This window comes from Cajanus cajan, chromosome 6 (assembly GCF_000230855.2).
Source record: "Cajanus cajan strain Asha chromosome 6, NIPB_CcT2T_4, whole genome shotgun sequence".
Taxonomy (NCBI): Eukaryota; Viridiplantae; Streptophyta; class Magnoliopsida; order Fabales; family Fabaceae; genus Cajanus; species Cajanus cajan.
Window position 1 is genome coordinate 54,302,568 of NC_138522.1, and position 22,563 is coordinate 54,325,130.

The following is a 22,563-nucleotide window of genomic DNA, read 5'->3' on the forward strand; positions in this document are numbered from 1 at the left end:
TAAACTAATATTTAATCTGAATTCGTCACATAAAATTTATATATTAATATTTTATTAATAAAAATATTATATTAAATTTATTTATGTAAGTGATGTTATTGGTGGTATTGAGAGATTAAAATAATTTTTTAGTTATAAAAATTAAAGGATTGATTTTTAATTTTAATAAGTAATAATAAATTTATCTAAATTTTAAATTTTAAAAATATTCTTTTTTATTTCTCTCGTTCTTTAGTCTTTTCTTATTCAAATATTTGACTCTTTGACTACATGTGATTAATATATAATAAATGAGATTTAAATTATTTCTAAAAGGTTGTTTCTTTTATTATCAACTCAATTAATATATGCATAAATGTTTAATTAATAATAAGTTCCTTTTTAATTACTACTTTTTGCTAGATTGACTATATATAATTGAGTAGAAAGGAAATTTTCTGATATACAGTCTAAAGTCAAGCTAGCTGCCAAATTTTCTGCTTGTTTACCAAATTTTGTGTGCCGTCAATTTCTGCATGTGCCTGTAAAGCATAGACGATCTACATTTGTCATTGTGGGCCAAATCTCCTCACTAAATTTTATATATATATTTTCATATATATGTATATAATAATAAAATATCTCACTTACGATATTAAAAATTAATTGTTTTTATTAATTTTTGTGTTTTTACATTGTAAATAAAAAGTCAAAATAAATGTATTAATTTTTGAAGTACTTTTTTTATAATATATGATTTAAACATATTTTTAATCTTTTAAATTTAAGGTAAATTTATTTTTGATTTCTCAAATTTAAAATTAATTTTTTTATTTTTATAATTTTAAAATTTTTTATTTTAATCCTTAAACTTAAATTTTGTTACAGAATCTATTAAATACCATTACATAAAATCTATTTATCAGTGTTCTTGTTAATGAAAATATCATATTAAACTTAATTGATATCGTATAACTATTTCAATGTCCCTTTGATTATGTTATTAATAGCTTAAGAGACTAAAATAAGATTTTAAAAATTATAAAGACTAAAAATAATAATTTTAAATTTAAGAGATCAAAAATAAATTTACTTTAAATTTGAGAAACTAAAAACATATTTGGTCAACATTAGTTATATTTAAATAAAGTAAATCAAGATGTGATTACGTGTTCAAGACTATATTATGCTTTTTTTGAAAAGAAAAATGTCAAAATTTTAATGCTAGATATAAATGACTAAATGATCATTTAGTTACTTATTATTATATAAAAATAATAATTTAAAAAATGTTGAAAATATAAAATTATTCAATATATTTATAAAAAACAATTTTAATGTATACTTATATTTAAAAAAAAGTGTATATATATACATGTTTATTACTACATATTTATATATAAAAATCATTTTTATTACTTAAATTTTCTTAATTCGCCAGTGTTGTAAAGTGCTATCTTTCTAAAGCTGTCAAAGTACTTTTTTTTGTGTGATCAAAGTTCTAACCAGATGTCAAATAGCAATAGATGCAAATGCAATATACTACAGTTTGGCTACAGATGTGTTGTTTAAAATATTATTACTGTTGAATTGAATTACATTGTTACATTACATCATCCAGTATTCTTAGGGACGCTGTTTAGCTAGCACAGAAATAGCCAATAGGATATGTGGCAACGTAAGAAGACGATAGAGCAAAAAGAATAAGAAAATTGTAGTTGCCACTATAATAAAATTGTCGTATAATAATACATATTCTATACTGATACTATATATGTCACTAGAAATTACTTTTACTTATATAATAAGTACAATATATGTCAGTATATTGTTAAAAAGTTTGGTTATAGACTATAGTAACACATAAAATATATTGTTAAATCTCATTCAAAATCAACATTAAAATTGTAACTATATGTCAACGAGATATATACTTACATATATTGTATATCTATAATGACATTTTTTGTATGTTACTATAAGTAACAAGTGTAGTGCGCCAATAACCATCAAATTTTATTAAATCGGGAAACTTTGAAAAACCTTTTTATTAATGAAAACCAGGCCTGAGTAACATATAGCAAGTCCAACAGAAAATGGTCCTCAAAATAACATATTAAATAGATAATGTGATCATTTGTTAAATGTATTCATCTATTGATTAAAACTGGTCAAAAAGAGACAAAAATAAAGTGAAAATGAAAAATACAAATATAACTTAGTTTAAATTAATAAATAAATATTTGAGTACATACAAATTATATTTTAAATTTATAATAAATAATTTATATTGTAATAAAAAAATAGTTTTAATTATTGATAATCCTAATAAAACTATTTAAATTCAATATAAAATTAAAAATGAAAAGGTTAATTTGAAAGAGACATGTGAGATTGAGAAAATTTTCTAAAAAAAAATGTTTCTAATTTAGTAATCAACAAATAAATATGTAATAGATGAACTAAACTTACAGATTAAATATTATAAAGAGAACAAAAGTACAATTCAATTATATATTTTCAAAAAAATAATAAAAATATTATTTGTTTTCATTTAAAAATATATATATTTTTTAAATTATTTTAACATTGACAAAAATAATTCTTGCTACTACATATATTTTGGTGCAATGGTGAACTCATTGTCACGTAGTTTTTGTGTATTGAGTAGTATTTTTTATATTAAAGTTTACATCACCAAATTCGTAAATTTGGGTGTATCATGTTAAAACATAAGATTACTAAGACGTTGTCCACGTTGCATTTATGACGATCGAATAATACAATCACAATAGTTATAATACTTGTGTGTTATTATATATAAAACTCTATTACTTAATTTAACAAAATAAAGAAAAATAATTAATTTAATTAATTTTTTTAGTTTATCAAGAGAGACACACCAAGTGAGACTTTATAATTATGTTGGAGAAAAGCCCTTTGTAGGTTCATTTCATTCCAAACCTACTTTTCTTCTGATATCCCAGCATTAACAATCCATTAAAGAAAGTACGAGTTTCAAAGTTTAATTTAGTTAATAACAATAATTTTATGTTATTATATATATTTTTTAAATTACTTTATACAATTTTCTTTTATTAATTAATACTCATATATTTTCTATAGTTGAAATATATGTCCTATGTTATTTATCTTTCCTAATTTCATATTTCTCATAACTATAAACCTCATTACTTAATTCAGCAAAATTAAGAAAATAATTAGTTTAATTAATTTTTTAATTTATCAAGAGAGGCACACCATCAAGTGAGACTTGTATATTTAGAGAAAGTACGAGTTTTAAAGTTTAATTTAGTTCATGATAATAAATTTGTGTTATTTATATACTTTTTAAAATATCTTATATTATTTTTTTATTAATTAATATTCATATATCTTTATATCAGTCCCATATTATTTATCTCTTCTAATCTCATGTTTTTCATAACTAATTAATTAAAGTATAAGTTCTTTAAAAAAATTATAATTAATATATTTTATCAAATTAAGAAAAAATATTTTAATTATAAATATTTTAGTTTAAATATAATTAATATATAAAATAATATAAATTAAATCTTATATAAAAATAAATAATTATTTTAAATTAATTCTTATAAATAATAACTTTATAAAATACTAACATAGTAGTAATTATTACAGTTTAAAATTGCAATAATGCATATTAGTAAATGAAATAGTAAAAGCAAAGTGGAATCATACATCAATAAATGAAATAGCAAAAGTAGGGTTTGACTTTGACCACTGATCAATTAGGAACGATCCATTAACCATTATCAACTGAAACATGAAAAAAGTTATAACCCATAGACCAATCACTCTTTTTCTTACGGTTACATTGGTTGTGGGTCAAGCTTCGAATTTTCTCACCCTAAATAAAAGAAAATAAGAATCGTATGTAATAAATGAAACAATAAAAGCAAAAAGGAATCATACATCTGGTGCACAGTATAACAGTAGAAATAAAATAAAAATGTGGAAAAGGATAATTAATTTCGTTCTAAATAGCCTTCAAACAAATAATTAAACAAAGGCTCGTGATATATACTTTTTTTTTTTTAAGTACGTCCCCTTTATCATTTTTTAAAAAATAAATATATTTTTTTAATCTTTAATGTAATACCCTCAAAATTTAATTTAGCATTTTTTTTCCTTATTTTTCATTCACCTCTTTCATTATCTCTTTTCTGGTTTTATATACATCTTTTTGTTTTCATCCCATTTCAACAAGTACTTTTTAATTTTTTTGATTTTCACATTATTCTCTTCTTCATTTTCTTTGGGTTTTTACATTGTTACTCTCTCCTCTTTTATTTTTTACACACATTAGATTCAACTTTCTCGATAGTGTTAAAATTGTGAGTTAGACATACATTTTTTTCTAAGTATTTTCTCCCCTTTGACACTTTCAAAAAACACATTAAATTTAATGTTTCAGAAAATACTTTTCAAGACACTAGTTTTAATATTCTAGAAAATATTTTATGAAATAATGAAATTAGTGTTCCAGAAAGTATTTCCTAAAATTGTATTTTTTAAGGCTTAAATATGTTTAAACTACCTCAAATTAGCTCGATTTTCATATTAATACTTTTTTTAAAAAAATTTGTTAAAATTATCTGACAATTTTTTTTTTTAATTTAGTACTTGACGTTAGTTTGCTATGTTAAATGATGACGTGACAAACGAACTGTCACATCATCACCCAATAGTGTCTACCATGTCATCCAAGGGACTGTCACGTGGACATGGTGATGATGTGACAAACACTGTTGGGTGATGACGTGGCAGTCTGTCTGTCACGTCATCACTTGACAGAGGGGGACCAACTTCAGGTACTAAATTGAAGAAAAAAAATTAGTTAGGTATTTAAAACAAAAAATAATAAATTAATAGGTAGTAATCTGAAAACCGACCTAATTGAAAGTAGTAATCTGAAAACCGACCTAATTGGAGGTAGGAATTTGAAAATCGGCCTAATTGAAAGTAGTTTGAACATATTTAAGCTGCACTTGAAATTTTTTTCGAAAGTATCTTAATTCATGGCACAATATAAAACATTTGTTGCTTTTGTTTCTAGTTACAGGTGTTTTATGTCTTCTTCATCTTATTAATCTTCACTTTTCTCCACTTCTTCATTGTCCACTATCTTTGTTGGAATTTTTGGTCCATTTTTTATGACAAACTAAAGTTTGAAGTCGATGGATTGTATGAATATTCGCATATACTCCTTTCACTTAGTGTAATTTATGCAATCGAAATATGGTGGCCTCAAAATAGGTTGTCCTTCAGTGACAATTTTCAGATTACTACCTTCAATTAGGTCAGTTTTCAGATTACTACCTTCAATTAGGTTGATTTTCAGATTACTACTTATTAATTTATTATTTATTGTTTTAAATACCTGACTAATTTTTTCTTCAATTTAGTACCCCCTCTATCAAGTGATGATGTGGCAGACAGACTGCCACGTCATCACCTAACAGTGTTTGCCATGTCATCACCATGTCCACGTGACAATCCCTTGGATGATGTGGCAGACATTGTTGGGTGATAATGTGACAATTCGTTTGCCATGTCATCATTTACAGAGGAAACTAACGTTAAGTACTAAATTGAAAAAAAAAATTGTCAAGTAATTTTAACAATTTTTTTAAAAAGTAATAATCTGAAAATCGAGTTAATTCGAGGTAGTTTAAACATATTTAAGTATTTTTTTTTATATATTTTAAAAAAGCACTTTCTAGAACATTACATTTACGGTTGCGAAAGCATTATATAAAACAACACATTTCAAAAAAGTACTTTTTAAAAATTATGTAAAATAACATATTTGCGAAAAATATTTTTCAGAATACTAATTTTACTATTTTAGAAAATATTTTTCAAAACACTAATTAAACTTCCAGAATATTTTTTTTCTAGAAGTATAAAAAAAAAATTCAATGGAATGCTTATGTCCTGTGTCATCCACTATAGTTACCAATACATGTAACTTGCAAAAAAATTCAATCAATTATTTCTTCCGTTATGCATAAGTAATATTAAATAAATTACAAAAAAAATTATAAATAAAAAATATAATTTTACAGTTAATTCGTACATTATATTGAATGTACAGAATAATACATTGAATAAAAATTAAAATTTAAAGAATGATAACGTTAAAAGTAAAAAAAATAGAATTTAAAAAACAAAAAAATAAAGTATAATTGTCATGATTGTCAAAAGAAGAAAAATAAAAAAGAATAAAATTAATAAAGAATAACTAGAGAGATAAACTAGAAGAGAAAGAAAAAAATGAAGAAAAGGATGAATGAAAATAATAATCTTAAATATAAAACTTAAAATAAAAATTAATTAGAAGGATATTTTAAGAATTTTTCTTTAAAAAAAGCATAAAAGATATATTTATAAAAAAAATAGGAGGTATACATATGATCATCCTTAAACAAAATCATACATGTAACTCAAAGTGACAGAATCATCAAATTTCTAAGTGATGCAGTATGTTCCTCCTTCCTGACACACTTGGCATATATATTAACTTGCGCATTTTCTGGGAAAACATCATTTACCAATCCGCATCTGATTTGCAAACCCGTAAACCTCTCCTCAATTCCTTTGCTCCAATTGAATCTTTAAATACGTTACCTAAGTATTCTCACAATCAAGGACCATTTTTATCTGTAAAATATTAATTTCTTTAAATTGTTCTCCTTCAATGTTGAAAATACGTACGGATATGAACTTCTAAGGTATAATGCACTATTTTTAAATGTTAGGAGATAAATAATATCTTGATAAAACAAGAGAAAAAAAAAATAATTTATATATAAAACTTACATATATTTTAATATTAAATTTTTTTAAAAAAATAATTACAAATAAAATTATAAAAACTTAAATCTAAAACGAATAATATCTCGCTATTTAAATAGAGGATACTTTGCACAAGTCTCGAAACTGATATTAATTGTACATCAATTTTTGTTTAGTATATATACAACGAAAATGTGTCTCGTTGTGTGTGTGTTATATATATATATATATATATATATATATATATATATATATATATATATATATATATATTAATCTCCTATTATTTGAATTAAACTTATATTAGTAATTATTGAACTTTCAAGTACAAAATGTGGTTACGTATGATATGAGGCAATTGTTGATGATATAGGAGTTCTGAAGAAGACTTTGATAGGAACATGATCCAGAGCTCCGAGAGCACCTCCGGCTACTTGAGCTCGCAGAAAAGGCAACGAGTGTTGTAATGAGGACATGAACTCCTCACTAAAATCCTAAGACTAATATGACTTTGCTGAGGCTATCTTTTTTGGAAATTCAAGAATTTGATGCCATAGGCAAAAACAAACGTGAAGAGGAGAACCCATCCTGCATGAGCAACAGCAACAGCTGGAAGGAAGTCATGGTCAAAACCCAAATTTTGTTTAAGAAATTCCTTCATTCCCATGCTTCCAGCACCTGGTATCTCCAATTCTGCATTCTTGTCACCCAGTTGTGAGGCAATAAGCCCATATAATGTCCATGCAACGGGAGAAGCCCAATAGTACCATCTCCACCACATAGGAATTTGCTGTAACATTTGGGAGAAATATAAGCTTTGACATGCAAAGAAAGAGTAACATAACATTTCTAGAATTAAATTATGTGTCTATTTTGATAAACTTCTCCATAACACTTCTAAGAGGAAAGGAAAAAATATGAAAATAAAATAAAATAAATTTCGTCATAAATTAAATAAAATAAGTTAAAATTAATTTATGTATAAGTTTATTTGTACCTTTTTTAGAGGAATTATATAAGAAAATTTCTACAAATTAATTTATTTAGATTATGAATAAACGTTTTTTATTTTTTCTTCCTATTTTTTTTTTCCTAGAAGTACTTCAGGAAAAGTTTATTCAAACAAGTTCTATGAATTACTTAATAAATCACTTACCATCCTAGGAATGATAAAGCCAGAGAACAAGTTCCAGAAACTCAAGAAGAAAGACATACAAATGGCAGCAACTTGATGACCCGGTGTTAGGGCTACAATCATCATCCCATACAAGGTGAAGTACATAAAGCACATGAATATATAGTAGTGGAACCAAAAGAAGTATTTTGCCTCCCACTCAAAACCAATCATGGGGAAAAGGATAAGAGAGTAAATGGTTGCTTGAATTACGTTATAAATTGCCTCTATTGCCACCTGCACGATCAATGAAGTGATTTTAGAACTAGGACTTTCTCCATGGATCTTATCAAAAGATGATTTGTCATTTCCAAAACAGAATAAGAAAAATGAATTTGTTAGTTTTTTTGTCAAGTTAAATCCATCTAAAGGGTGTCTTTATGTCACTGTTTCTTTGGTTTTGTACCTGACCAAATGCATAGGGCAATGCAGAGTACATCCCTGCTGCTCTTTCACGATAGAAGATAGTTCTTTCAATGGCAACAACTGGTTGCACTGATGAAGCATTCAAGGCTCCAAGAAAAAGCACAGCCCCGTACATGGCTCCCAAAAGATTCATCAAGTCTTGTTGTTTATGGCTGCCAATCAAATTTGATAAGCAAACACCAAAATGGAATAGTAACTTGAAATGCAAATTTTAATGTGAAAGACTATGAGTTAAGAGAATACCAAACATAATTGGTAAGAGTGGTAAGCAAAGCCTTTTTGTGTCTTTAATATTATAGACAACAAGTTCAATATGTACATTGTCGAATGACTTACGTTTTTTTGGCTTTATCCCAGAATATCAGACCAAACAGTATTCCAATGACTATAGTCATGAAGAATCGGACAGCATTATACTGAGGGTATCTCCAGTAAGACCAATATTGTTTCCAGAAGTTTGCTTTGCACTGAACAAGAAACGATTGGGAATATTTAGTTGGGAAATACAAGTCCTTAGAATCTGGTACTGAGGTACTGAGCTCCTCAATAAGTTCTTGATTCTTGCTGAAGAAAGTACAGAGAAAACAAGAGTTATAAAGACAGAATTCTTATAAACATATAAAGTAACATAACTATAGCATGAAAAATCATACCGGTAAAGGGTAGACTTGGCATAAATCTCTGCAAAATCTACCTCAAGACGAGCCTCCATTGAAGTAGAGCTGATGTCAAGCATCCATGTGGCAGGATTATGACCATCCTTAATTTTTGGCACCCCTGGAATAGCCTGACATACATGCACAACAGATATAAATATAGGAAACTAAGGTCTAAAGACGATATAGACATAGAAAAGCTTTAACACTCACTTCAAAATATTCTATTAGCTTATGTGAGTGGCGACCAAGAGGTCCAGCATAGATAACTTGTCCTCCTCTTTTCATCAACAAAAGCTACAGCAACAAAAAAAAAAACAAAGTTATATGCAAAAATCAATAAAACAAATAACAGAAACTTCACAGTCTAGAGTCCATACTTACCTCATCAAAAGCTTCAAAAATGTCTATGCTTGGTTGATGAATTGTACACACAACGGTTCTCCCAGTGTCCACTGTGTTTCTCACAGTTCGCATGACAATAGCAGCAGCTCTAGCATCAAGGCCAGATGTTGGTTCATCCATGAAGATAATTGAAGGGTTGGCAACCAATTCTACAGCAATAGTAAGCCTTTTCCTTTGTTCTGTTGATAGACCATCCACTCCTGGAAGACCCACAACTGCATCTCTGATTGGGTTAAGCTCAACCAACTCCATAACTTCTTCAACAAACATCTGCACCACCAATAGAAATATAACCACTTCAAAATTATATTAAGAGTGCATCAAAAACTTGGTTAATTGTTACTTATTAGTGACCAATATGGCAGTTTGTTCCAACATACCTTTCGTGTTTGTGTATTTACATTTGAAGGAAGACGAAGCCAAGCGGAAAATAAGAGTGATTCATAGACAGTAACATGTGGAGAATGAATGTCATTCTGTTCGCAGTAACCGCTAACTCGAGCAAATGTTGATTGGTTCTTTGGATAACCTGAGACGCTAATACTTCCTTCAATGTATCCACCTGTTTTTCTTCCTGCCAATACATCCATAAGGGTTGTCTTCCCAGCACCACTAACACCTACAAGTGCTGTCAATATGCATGGTCTAAAAGCACCACTAACATCTTGTAGTAGTTGAAGTCGATCTTTATTGATTCCTCGACTCTTCATTTCCTGATTAAAAATAACCTAAGAGTTAAACGAGATTTTATATTTATTACATTCAACAAAGCTAAGCTCTTTGTGATGTTACAAGACCAAGAAGATATGGACATTCGAAAGAAGGAATGTTTTTGTAATCATAAACATGTCATTGTAAGGAAAGCACAAATGAATTGAATGCACTTTCTAGAATTTAGTTACTTACTGCTGGCATATCTACGTAGTAGCTAATATTACTGAATGCAAGTGAAAGAGGTTGAAACGGTAGAACCATTCCTCTTGGTTCTTGGTTCGAAGAACTAGCAATTTCTGAAGAACTTTTCACTGCCATATCTATACCTGCTAATTTTCAAAAAGGATTAGAAGCTTAAAAGGTGATGGTGTCATTGAATTGCGAGAGAACAAAGTACAACCAATTTTTTCTAAAAACATCATAGCAAAAAGAAGAAAAGAATGTATATTCAAACACTCAAATCTAATTAATAGGAACTGTTGCACTTGCAACTAAATTAGAATAAAGATGCAAGTTTCTGAAACAAAATTCATTCTGTTGATTCGTAACCTACATTTTTCCAAATAAAAATGAAATATACTTGGAATCATCAAGAAATAAGGCAAAATATAGGTTCTCAAACCTTCAAGGATATGTTGTCTAGAGGATAACTTCATATTCTTTTTATCACCTTCGTCCGCAATGACTGCTTTTGAATCACCCAAAGCTGAAATTTTGGTTTGACATTAAGAGGGTTTATCAAAGGTGAAAAGTTTATTCAATTGCAGACTTTGAAAATCAAAAGGATATAACTTACGATTCAAGTAAGTTAAAGCAACAATGAATAAGAGGTTGAAGAGAAGAGAAAACCCAAACAAGGCTCCAATGCAGATCCAAAACCAATATTCTTCTGTATAGAAGCTTTTAGATTTGAGAAGCACCTTTCCAACTGTAGGTGCATTAATTCTAGGGTCTGTATTTGGCTGTAACAGATTAAAAAGACTGTTTAACAATGCTTCAAGTTCATATAATAGAAGTAACTAATTCTTGGAACAAGTTTATCTTGCTGTTTGCAAGGATGTAACCCAAGTGATGAGAAAATTGATTTCTTACTTTACTCCATCTTTTATCTAAGAATTCATTCATTACTATGGCATTCTGACCATACATCAAAGGAGATATATAATAGCCCCATATCATCCATGGCTCAATGTCATCTACAAGCACCAAAAGAAAATACGTTGCAATAAGTATTTGTGTGAACTATAGAGAAGAAAAACTCAGCATATGTGATCATATTAAGGCTTCTTAAACTAAAAGATTTATCCAAAATTAAAAAGTGATCAACGACTTACCTTTGGCAACAATAAAACCTCCTAGCACAAAAATCAATTGCAAGGTCAAGGTACCCAGTGTATTAGAAACAACTAGTGTTCTACCAGCTGATGCAACAAACCGAAATAGAGAGAGCGCCATCTGATGAATGCCAAATAATGCCAAGAATTGTCGGAAAAATCTGATGAAACGGAGGAACAATTGTGAATTAATAGCTTGTTATCTTCTAGTTCTAGTCTATGGCAGTTATAACTATTATAGCATAGCCAAAAAAGAAATAAAACACTGTAAATATGGTTAAAGTTGCTTTACATTGCCCAATTCATTGTACTAAACTCATTACCTGCTAGCAGAAGGAGCAAACCCAATTGTGTAATATGTAAGGATAATCCATATCCCTGATTCCATAATGGAGAGAGGGATCCTAAGAATCCATATAGGCAAACCAAATGCCCATGCAGGGAAGAACATGAAATCCCTTTGTTTGTAAAAGACAGGAAGCCTAAACACAGTCATAGATAGTTCTGCCATCCCATTAAACATCACATTTATTACACTAAAGAATAATGCTCCATAGAACTTTTCTCCATCTTGAACAGTGCCAACTGACATTTCTGTTCTAAGGAATACAGTAAAGGTAATAATAGACATGATTGTTATTTGTGATGTCTTGAATATATATACAAAAGAACTGCGCTTCATATGTAACCATTCTCTTGAAAAGCATGCCTTTAATAGTTCCCAGTTTGATATACCATACTTGTCTTTCACTAATGCAGCTGGGTGGGTTTGGTTCTTGTCATAGGGAACCCCAAGTTCAGTAGCAAGTTGCACTCCAATGTTAAATGAACTAAAGGCTTTTACAAATTCAGGAACGGAAATATATCTGTGAGGTTCATCTTTTCTAGACCAATATTGTTGTTGGTCTTTTTTGGATGTTACTTCTTGTAAGAAATCAGCAACTCCTTTTCTCTCTGGACACGTGAAACCCATGTGCTCAAAGAACTGTAGCACATTCTCACGTGGACCTTGGTAGACAATTTGACCTTCTGAAAGTAGGATGATGTCATCAAAGAGTTGAAACGTCTCTGGTGCTGGTTGTAGAAGAGAAATCACCATGGTCACGTCCATTATATGAACCATTTGCCTCATGAACTTGCATATCTGAAAGGTGGTGGAACTGTCTAATCCTGTTGATATTTCATCCATAAATAGTGCCTTTGCGGGTCCTACCAGCATCTCCCCTGCATCCAATTACGATTAAAGCAGATATTATTAACTAACACTCTAATAGATAATTACAAATGCGTATTTAAAAGCCATTAGTTTGAAAGATTCTAGGTCATTATTACAAGAATATTTGAATAATAATAATAATATATTTTTAGAAGGGAATTGAAACTCTAGCATACAACATGAGTTAGTTTAATTATATGGTGTGTGAGATTGAATATTTAGTAACTTCGGTTTGTTGGTTATGATGCGTCTACTAAGGAAAAATTTAACCTGTTGTCACTCGCTTCTTCTGTCCACCAGAGATGCCTCTTCTCATGTCATCTCCAAGCATAATGTCAGCACATATGTCCAACCCAAGTATCTGCCAGAACATAATAGATGTTAATGTTAGATTACACACATACAAAATGGATAAAATAGAGGCATAGAGGTCATTTTTAAAATTTGAAGTGGAGACAGAGAGAGACACCAACCTTGAGAACATAATCTGTTACCAAACTGGTTTTTTGGCCTGATAATGCTATAGCCTTCATGAATGCATCAATCTCAGGATCTGGCTTTATTCCTGCTTCTCTCTCCCTTCTTGAGAGTTCCACCAACGCTTCATACCTAGTACCAACACCTAGACAACGTCCTGAAAAATCTAATGTCTCTCTCACTGTCATTTCTCCATAGTGAACGTCGTGTTGACTAATGTAGGCACATGTCTTTTGTGCAACAAATTCGTTTAGCTCATGGCCACAGTAAGTGATTCTCCCAGACGCCTGATCACATCTCACCATAAAGCTCACTTTGTTATTAAAAAGATACACATAGGATGATAAGGAGATATGATTAAAGTAAGCCTTATATCCCTACAATTAAATGTACAATTTTAGTCTTTCAAAATTTTTATTGCAAATTTAGTCTCTATAATTTTCAAGATTAAGTAGTATTGATCTACCCATAGATCGATTTGTATTTGTATTTGTATTTAGTGGGATATATTTTTATCAAAGAAGTTTAAGCCATTTGGTACATAACAATTTTTTTCATGTATAAAAATCTTAAATCCTAAAACTCATGATCTCCAAGAATGATGAAAATCTAGTTGGTCATAAATATTTATAAAAATGTTTATAAATGTTATCCAAGAATGAATTATTATATTAAATAAATAAATAAAGATAACATGAAGTTTTTACTGTATTAAAACTTTAATTTTAATTTGAGAATGTTAGTTTTCTACCTCCCTATAAATAACTCAATGGAAAATCTATGTAAAAATCATTCTTTAGAAATAATGTTTTTTAAAACTGTTATTTTTTAAATGACAAACCAAACATGAAAATATAACACTTCCAACATCATCGGATTCCCTTGAAAGTAAAAAAATTTCCATGTACCAAACATCTCCTTAATATTTAGTTTAGTTGTGCATATTTACACATGTCTCTATATTATTATGCACTTTAGGATTAAATCATTGTGTTGATCATAAATTCGTATTTTTTTACTTTTTTAATTATGTGAGACTTTTTTATCATAACAAACATGTCATTTAAGATTAAATAGAAAATGTTAACTTATTTGTGAATGATATTGTTGGACAATTAGTTATACATGTAAGAAAACAATAGCATTAACAATTTTAAAAAATATTTTAATAGATTATAATTTTAATTGAAATAAAAAAGTAACATATATCTAGTAAAAAAACAATGTTATTCTTTATATGAAAATCAATATGACTAAGTAACTACTAAGTAATGTTATTCACAAACACATTAACATCTATTTAATTTTAGATATCATGTTGATACGTAAACTAATATTAATTTTAAAATACATTAATATTTTTTTGTTTAATTTTAAGTAATATATTCTTAAATAAATCAATATTAATTGATTTTTGAAAACTAGATGAGCTAAATTTGCAATAAAAAAAATTGGGATCTAAAATTTTCAAGTAAGACCAAAAAGTGAAAAGTGTGGGAAAAGTGAACCGATTGTAACAGATGATGAGAACAAACCCTTAAATCACGATCAAGCTTCCCTGCAAGCGCCAAAAGCAATGTTGTTTTCCCAGAACATGGGGGACCCAAAAGAAGAGTCATCCTGAGATTTCCACAACAAATAAAATAAGTTAAATACCATAAAACAAATTGCCAAATACAACTGGCAGTCAACAAACGAATAATGCATCAAATATAATGTTATTATTTTGTAGAACTCGATTCTTGAGAGAAAACTGTTCTAAATACAGCACAAGCAAATATTCATCCATCTTTGAAACTACTAATAACACTTTTCGCTTAAGCTATTCTGGTCAAACTTTGATAGAACTACCTTGATGGTTTCACGATTCCACTAATATTTTTAAGAATCTGGATTTCTCTCTTCTTAGACGGTGCAAGGTGAAACATTCCAAGAACACTCTGCCGTATATAAACAAAATAATCAGAGAAAGCACTAGTATATTTAATAAATCATCATGTTTTGAATCTGATTCAATGGACAAAAACAACAAGGAACAAAACAAGTACCTCAAAAGCATTGAGAGTAGTATTAAGCAGGGTAGGAAGTGCTCTACTCCCAACATACACATCTCCCTCCACCGATAAATTCTCACACCGAACTTCAATCTTTGGAATTTTAATCCCCACTCTGCAACATAACAAACGCAAACCATGTAAAAAAAAAAAAAGGTGATAAATTAAGTAAATATAGAGAAGTAACATGATACATGAATTAAACACGTACGTACTAATTACCTATCGACTCTATCTCTAAGTCTGTGTAGAAATTTCTCATTATCTTCCTCGACAATCTTAAGTATGTTGTCGATTAAGAGCTTCTTGTGGTGTAATCCAAGGTTGGCAACGTCGACTTGGTGGAGGACCACGTGACCATCGTCGAGCACGTGCTTGAGCACGCCTTTTCTCATGCGTTCAAAAGTTGGCAAGCGCTCTATGGCGGCCCATTTGAGCTCTTGCTCGTCCTCCTCGTGCGTGTGGCGGCCACTCAAGTTGAACACGTCCGGCGCCGCCGTCCACACCTCCCTGAAACTCACCGACGTCCAGCTCCGGCGACTGCTCGTTGATAGGGCCAAGTCATCCTCCGCCAGTGGCAGTGCCGATTCCATTCCTCTTTTGAGTTATGAACTTATGATTAACAGCTTAGTTACATGTATATATATGTGCGTGTGTCTCCTGCAAAACATAACATGCACTTGGTTTGCAAGAAGGAGGAAGAAGCGGTGGAAATGGATTGTTGTTTGTGTGTATATTATATATATAAGACTATGAGTGATGAGAAAGTTACGTGTGCTCTGTGAAAGGATTGGAAGAGGATCGCTTTCATCATTCATCATTCATCATTCAGCTAGCTAGTTGGCACGTTTTTTTCTTTGTTGGAAACTTGGATCATTTTCACCCCCTTAACTGAACTTACATCACCCTAAATTTTTTATTTGGTAGGTAATGTTAATGTTTTGTTTATTATCTCTTTTTTTGTCTTATTACTTATTTATTTGAAAATCATCAATATGCACATGGAAACTTTTACTTAAAGTTCACGTGATTACGTGCTTCATTTAATGTCAATACAACATAGCAAGGGATTAATAATGTCACGAGATCATTGATGATCGTATATGGTTGACAACATGTTTAAATATATGTACGGTATTATTGATTTTGTAAAATATCATTAATTTTATAATATAATGAACATGTTTGTGTCAATAATTATATAGTTAATAGTATGATGAAGTTATTAAAATGTCTTAATGACTAATTTTGTCTCATAGGTGGTTAATAGTATTATAAGAATATTAAAATATTTAATAATAACTAACCGCTTGATAAGCAAAATATTTAACTACACCATCTCATGTGTTGTGTTGGGTGGATTGGGGATGAACGAATGGTAATATTGGTACTTAAGTGTGTTTGAAACAAATTAAGTCAGTCTAAAGTGAAGCATAAATAAGTAAATTACTATTTAGTAATGAATTTTGAATAATATACACATAATTTTAGATTGAATTCTATTGTTATAATTTTTACTTATGAGGGAAAAGGTGAAGAACGTACGTAGCTTGTGTATTATTATTCTATTTTGACGTAGTTTTATTGGCTCGATACGATTGATATAGATACGTGTTTCCAAACAGGCTGTAGTGTAATATAACATGCCTTAATCGTTCTGTCTCCGAAGAAAAGATTTATTTTGATTACAGATTGAGGTGAATTGATCACCTGTTCCAACGTACAGGTTGTACTAGGTCATCATTATCTAATTATTATTAGTTAGAATTGATTCGTTAGCAGTGTTAATTAATTAATTATTATGTGACAATTAAGCAGCGCACCTTGGGAAGATATTCCCTTGATGATGTCCACTAACCCCATTAATTACCCAGTTATAATATAAGGTTTCTAAAGATTCCAAAGCGATCTCTTCCTTAGATTCCCTAAGAACAACCAAAACGAGCGTTTAGGTGATCTCTTCTCGCAACAACATGGACCTATTTTACGATTAATTATATAAATGATGCAATTGGAATGAAAATGCCGAACATCATATTTGTGTGAAATTTTGTGTCTGCCTTTTCTAAGTCACAAGGCCTCTTTTTTATTCTTTTTCTTACACTTTTTTTTGTTTATTATTATCTCTTCTATCTTATTTTTTTAGTTGAATAAGAGATCTCGATCTTTTTTATTCATTAATACCAACATAAGGAAATGAGTGGGAGATATGTCACGAAGGAAAAAAAAAGTAATTGATACAACAAATGATGTAATGCGTCAAGCAAAAGAGAAAAAAAAAAACAATGTAGAAGAAGAGTGAAAAAGAGAATAAGTATATATATAAACATTATTGTTTTAATAGCATAATCTTTTTAAAGGCATTTTTAAAAGAAAATTATATGTTATTAAAAATACCTTTAAATATTAATTATGAACACTTTTCTCAATATAAATTTGCATATGAATATTATTATTTTAATAACATATTAATTACATAATAATAATATAATATATTATTATTTATGTAAAATCATACTTGAAAATGCTAGTGAAGGAGTTTAACGTCAAATCCCCCTCATTTTGAATTAGAAAAAATTAAAGATGTAAAATGGGTCAACAATGAATTGGATTTATTTGGACTTATTTTTTTATTGAATTGAAAATCTTAACCCAATCATCCAACTCATGGTGGGTTGGAAGTTGGGTCCAGTTGACCATCCAATTTATAAAGTTATAATTATTTCTTTTAATAAATTTTCTTTAAATTTTATATCAAATATAATTTTAAAAAAGAAAAAAAAATGTTATAAAACTAGTAATTATTCAAATGATTTAAATGCTCAAATAAGACATGTACTTAATAAGTCTATCAATAAGAATTAAATAAATTTATCAAAAATGTTAAATTAAATTCACAATATAACCACAAATAAGTTTATCAACAATGATAAAAATAAATATACAAATACAATCATAAATAAATCTTAATAAATAAATAAAATATCATAAAATAATGTCAATAAGTAAAAATCACAAAATAAAAAATTATAAGTCAACTTAGCTCAACTTTTCATTTAATTCGAAGTTGATGGGTTGATACATGAGTTTATAAAATTGAAAAGTGCAATCAAATCATTAATACATTGCTTTGAATCTATATTTTAACATTAATAGAAGAGATGTAGGTAGTGCGCAGCCAATAACTCATTAAGTTAAATGAAATTATAATGTTGTCCAAAACATAACTTTACATGAGACTAACATTTGATAAAGAGTGATGCCATTCTAATTTATATTATTATAACTATTTTAAACATAAGGAGAGATTTGAAACCCAATAATATCCGCTTAATGATAAGATAAAATTGAGTAACTTACATATAATTTTAAATTCATATCTAATTGTCTCAGTGTTATATTGTACATAATAAAAAAGTGAGTTAAGAAAAGAAGGAAGAAAAGTGTAAAATAAAATAAATAATATAATTAAAAAAAATATAGTCTTATAACGTGGCATGAGAAAATATTTTTATATGAAAATAACAAATATATTTTATTAACCATTTACCATGAATAATTCATATTAAAAATATTTCATTAATAATTATAAATCTTTTCTCCACTCTCCTCTAATGAACCATTTCCATATATTATAGTATTTAATATCAAACTCAAATTTTAAATATTGTATATAATACAACATTGTTTAGAGATTTAATCTTAACACATCTATCGAGGAGTTTAGAAATCTTTGATTAACCCATATAGTCTACTTAATAAAAGAGTCGAGTTCGGACTTAACAAATATTAGTAGAATAGGGGTGACAATGAATCAAACTAATTCAAAAATAATTTTAAAACTCAATTTGATTATTAGTTCGTTAAATTTGATTCATGAATTAAATGAGTTGAATTTGAGATCAATAAATAAATGAGCCAGACTTAAATTACTTATAATTCGATTCATGAATTAGCTTGATGTATAAATATATAATTTATATAATTGAATTTCTATTGAATTCTAACTTATTAAAATTTGAAAGATTTTTCAAAATTTAGTTATAAGTTAATAATATCCTAAACATGATTTCATAGTTATGAATTGAATTTTTTTATTATATTATGCAAGGTAACAAAGTTTTTTATTTATATAAATTTTGGTTGTAATTGTGTGTTTTTCATTATACCTTATAGCCTTGTAAAATCAATAAAATAAGTTTTGTTTTATTCTTTCCAAAAACAATTAAATAAATAAATGTTTTATCTAAAATCTATTAATAAAATGAAAATTTGAAATGTATAGGTTTCAAAAATTTGAAGTTTTAGTTCATGTGATTTGAGTTGAACTAAACTTGAATCGAGTTCAAAAATCATGTTAAATTTCAAGTTAAGTCAAATATTATCAATTTTTTTCTACTTTTTTATTTCTCTCGACTTTCTCATCTTTCTTTCTCTTCTCTTTCTTTTCTATATTTTTCTCTCTATTTGCTCTTACTCTTCTTTATCTCTTGTATCAATATTAAAGTACAAAATTTTAGAAATAAAATCAATTTGTTTAGTTTATAAAAAAAAATTAGAAATGAAAAATAATGATTTTTAAACACAATTTTAAAAATGATGGATTTGATTATTTTTAAAAAAAATATATTTTTGGACATCTTAATTAATAGCTCTAACATTGCTATATCCGCTAAGAAATGATGTAATTGCAAGACTTCTGATACTTGTGCATTACTATATATCATAATTTAGAATAGGATGTTAGTTGTTATTGTTAGATCCTTTATTTAGACGTCATATATATGATGATAGAACAAATATTGTGAACCACACGCCAAGTACTTTCCTTCTCATGTGAACAAATATTAATGATCATGCCAAATGAAAAAACAAATAAACAATTTAATTTCTTTCAAACTTTATTATTTAAATATTTATAAAAATAAGATGAAAATTAGTATTATCACCTGATTCTATATATATATATATATATATTGTTTACTTTTATCAATAACGTTAATTTTATACAATATATATAAGAAATTCTTCAACTTTTGTATATAAGGATTTTTAACTTAAATATATTAACTTGTACAAACTTTTATTGTGATGTATCACCATTATTTTTCTTTCATAATACAAAAATCTCTAACAATAATTTATAGTCTTGTATAAATGAATAGTAAGTTTAAAAGTATCTTTTTAATAATTGTGTATTAAATTTTTTATTATTTACACATTTGAATTTGAAAAATTAGATCTTAAGTCATAATCAAATAATTACCAAGGCACCACTTTTATATTTGTTCAAGGTACTAAAATACTCAAAATTGACCCTTTATATATAGAGGTTAAAATAGGACATTTTATTAACTGTAAAAATAAAAATAAAATTTAAAAAATTATAGGGAGCTAACGATTCTAATAACAACACTAGAGAAACTAACACAATGACACGAAACTTTAATTTATCAACTTTAAGGCTTACTCATTTTGCATATATATTCATATAATTAACCTACATAATCTACTTAATAAAAGAGTTGAGTTAGGACTTAATAAATGTTAGTAGAATAGAGGTGACAATGAACTAAATTAACTCGAAAATAATTTAAAACTTAATTTAATTATTAGTTTGTTAAATTTGATTCATGAATTAAATGAGTTGAGCTTAAGATTAATAAATAAATAAGTCAGACTTAAATTACTTATAATTCGATTCATGAATTAGATTGATGTATAAATATATAATTTATATAATTGAATTTCTATTGAATTCTAACTTATTAAAATTTGAAAGATTCTTCAAAATTTAGTTATAAGTTAATAATATCCTAAACATGATTTCATAGGTTATAAATTGAATTTCCTATTATATTATGCAAGGTGAAATAGTTTTTTATTTATAAAAATTTTGGTTGTAATTATGTATTTTTTGAGTTGTACCTTATAGCCTTGCAAAACTAATAAAAATAAGTTTTGTTTTCTCTTTCCAAAAACAATTAAATAAATAAATATTTTATCTAAAATCTATTAATAAAATAAAAAATTGAAATGTATAGGTTTCAAAAATTTGAACTCTTAGTTCATGTAATTTAAGTTGAACCAAACTTGAATCGAATTGAATTTGATCTTAAAAGAATTCATGTTAAATTTCAAGTTAAGTCAAATATTATCAATTTTTTCTACTTTTTTATTTCTCTCCACTTTCTCATCTTTCTTTCTCTTCTCTTTCTTTTCTATATTTTTCTCTCTATTTGCTCTTACTCTTCTCTGTCTCTTGTATCAATATTAAAGTACAAAATTTTAGAAATAAAATAAATTTGTTTAGTTTATAAAAAAAAATAGAAATAAAAAATAATGATTTTTAAACACAATTTTTAAAATGATGGATTTGATTATTTTAAAAAAAAACACACACACAAACATTTTTGACATCTTAATTAATAGCTCTAACATTGCTATATCTGCTAAGAGATATTGATGTAATTGCAAGACTTCTAATACTTGTGTTTTATTATATTATAATTTACATTGCAATGTTAGTTGTTATTGTTAGATCCCTTTATTTAGAGTCGTTGTTGATATATATGATATTGAACAAATATTGTGAACCACACGCGAAGTACTTTCCTTTTCATTCCTTCAGTTGAAACCAAATATGTCATAGGTTCATGGGAGCGAGTGGATTGCAACTTGCAAGTAATAAATCATTATCGTCTTCAGCTAGTTGACTTGTTTGAGATATAATAAAACTTTAACGTGATCCTCAATTGGGAATTGTCTTTGTCTAAAAGAATCTTTTCGAGAAAGATCTCTTTTGAATTAAGGTTGGACATACTTGACAAATTGAGAGTTTCAAGCAACGCGCAAATCCAGCTTACATGTGTTCTGGGAACACAATCAGTCAATCATTCTACAACTTGATCAACTTATTATCAAGAGTATATCTGTGGTTGTCATCCCAGGTTGATGTTGCAGGGTTACGTTTCCCAACTCTAGTTTATATTAATTTAGTATTGTTATTTTGTTGGGTTTTTTTTGCTCTTATTTCTTTTGAAAAATAAAAAAGGACTCTGACATAAATTTAAATATCATGTCATGGTACCGTTTACTAAACAATTCAACAAACCAAAAAGTACTTTTTGAACATATAACTGATTTTGTGTTAGAAATTTTATTTCGTAATAAGTATCAATACTCCTATTTCAATTTATTTATAAAGTCGTTAATTGAATATTATCTTAATGAATCAAAATATTCATAATGTGATTGACGAATAATAGATTTCACATGATAAATG

General features: G+C 27.7%; 1 protein-coding gene across 1 annotated transcript; it reads right to left on the reverse strand.

Moving 5' to 3' along the window:
* Positions 1-7,042: 7,042 nt before the first annotated feature.
* Positions 7,043-16,011, reverse strand: LOC109796805 (pleiotropic drug resistance protein 2). The gene is made up of 20 exons (XM_020356611.3): positions 15,501-16,011; positions 15,273-15,393; positions 15,076-15,164; positions 14,760-14,844; positions 13,221-13,511; positions 13,018-13,108; positions 11,855-12,755; positions 11,532-11,692; positions 11,290-11,393; positions 10,994-11,159; positions 10,820-10,903; positions 10,390-10,523; positions 9,864-10,196; positions 9,463-9,753; positions 9,292-9,375; positions 9,076-9,209; positions 8,759-8,986; positions 8,403-8,574; positions 7,979-8,233; positions 7,043-7,612 (listed from the first exon to the last, which is right to left on the reverse strand). The coding sequence occupies exons 1-20, from the start codon at positions 15,869-15,871 to the stop codon at positions 7,343-7,345; spliced, it is 4,365 nt and encodes a 1,454-aa protein (XP_020212200.2). The 5' UTR covers positions 15,872-16,011; the 3' UTR covers positions 7,043-7,342.
* Positions 16,012-22,563: the final 6,552 nt, after the last annotated feature.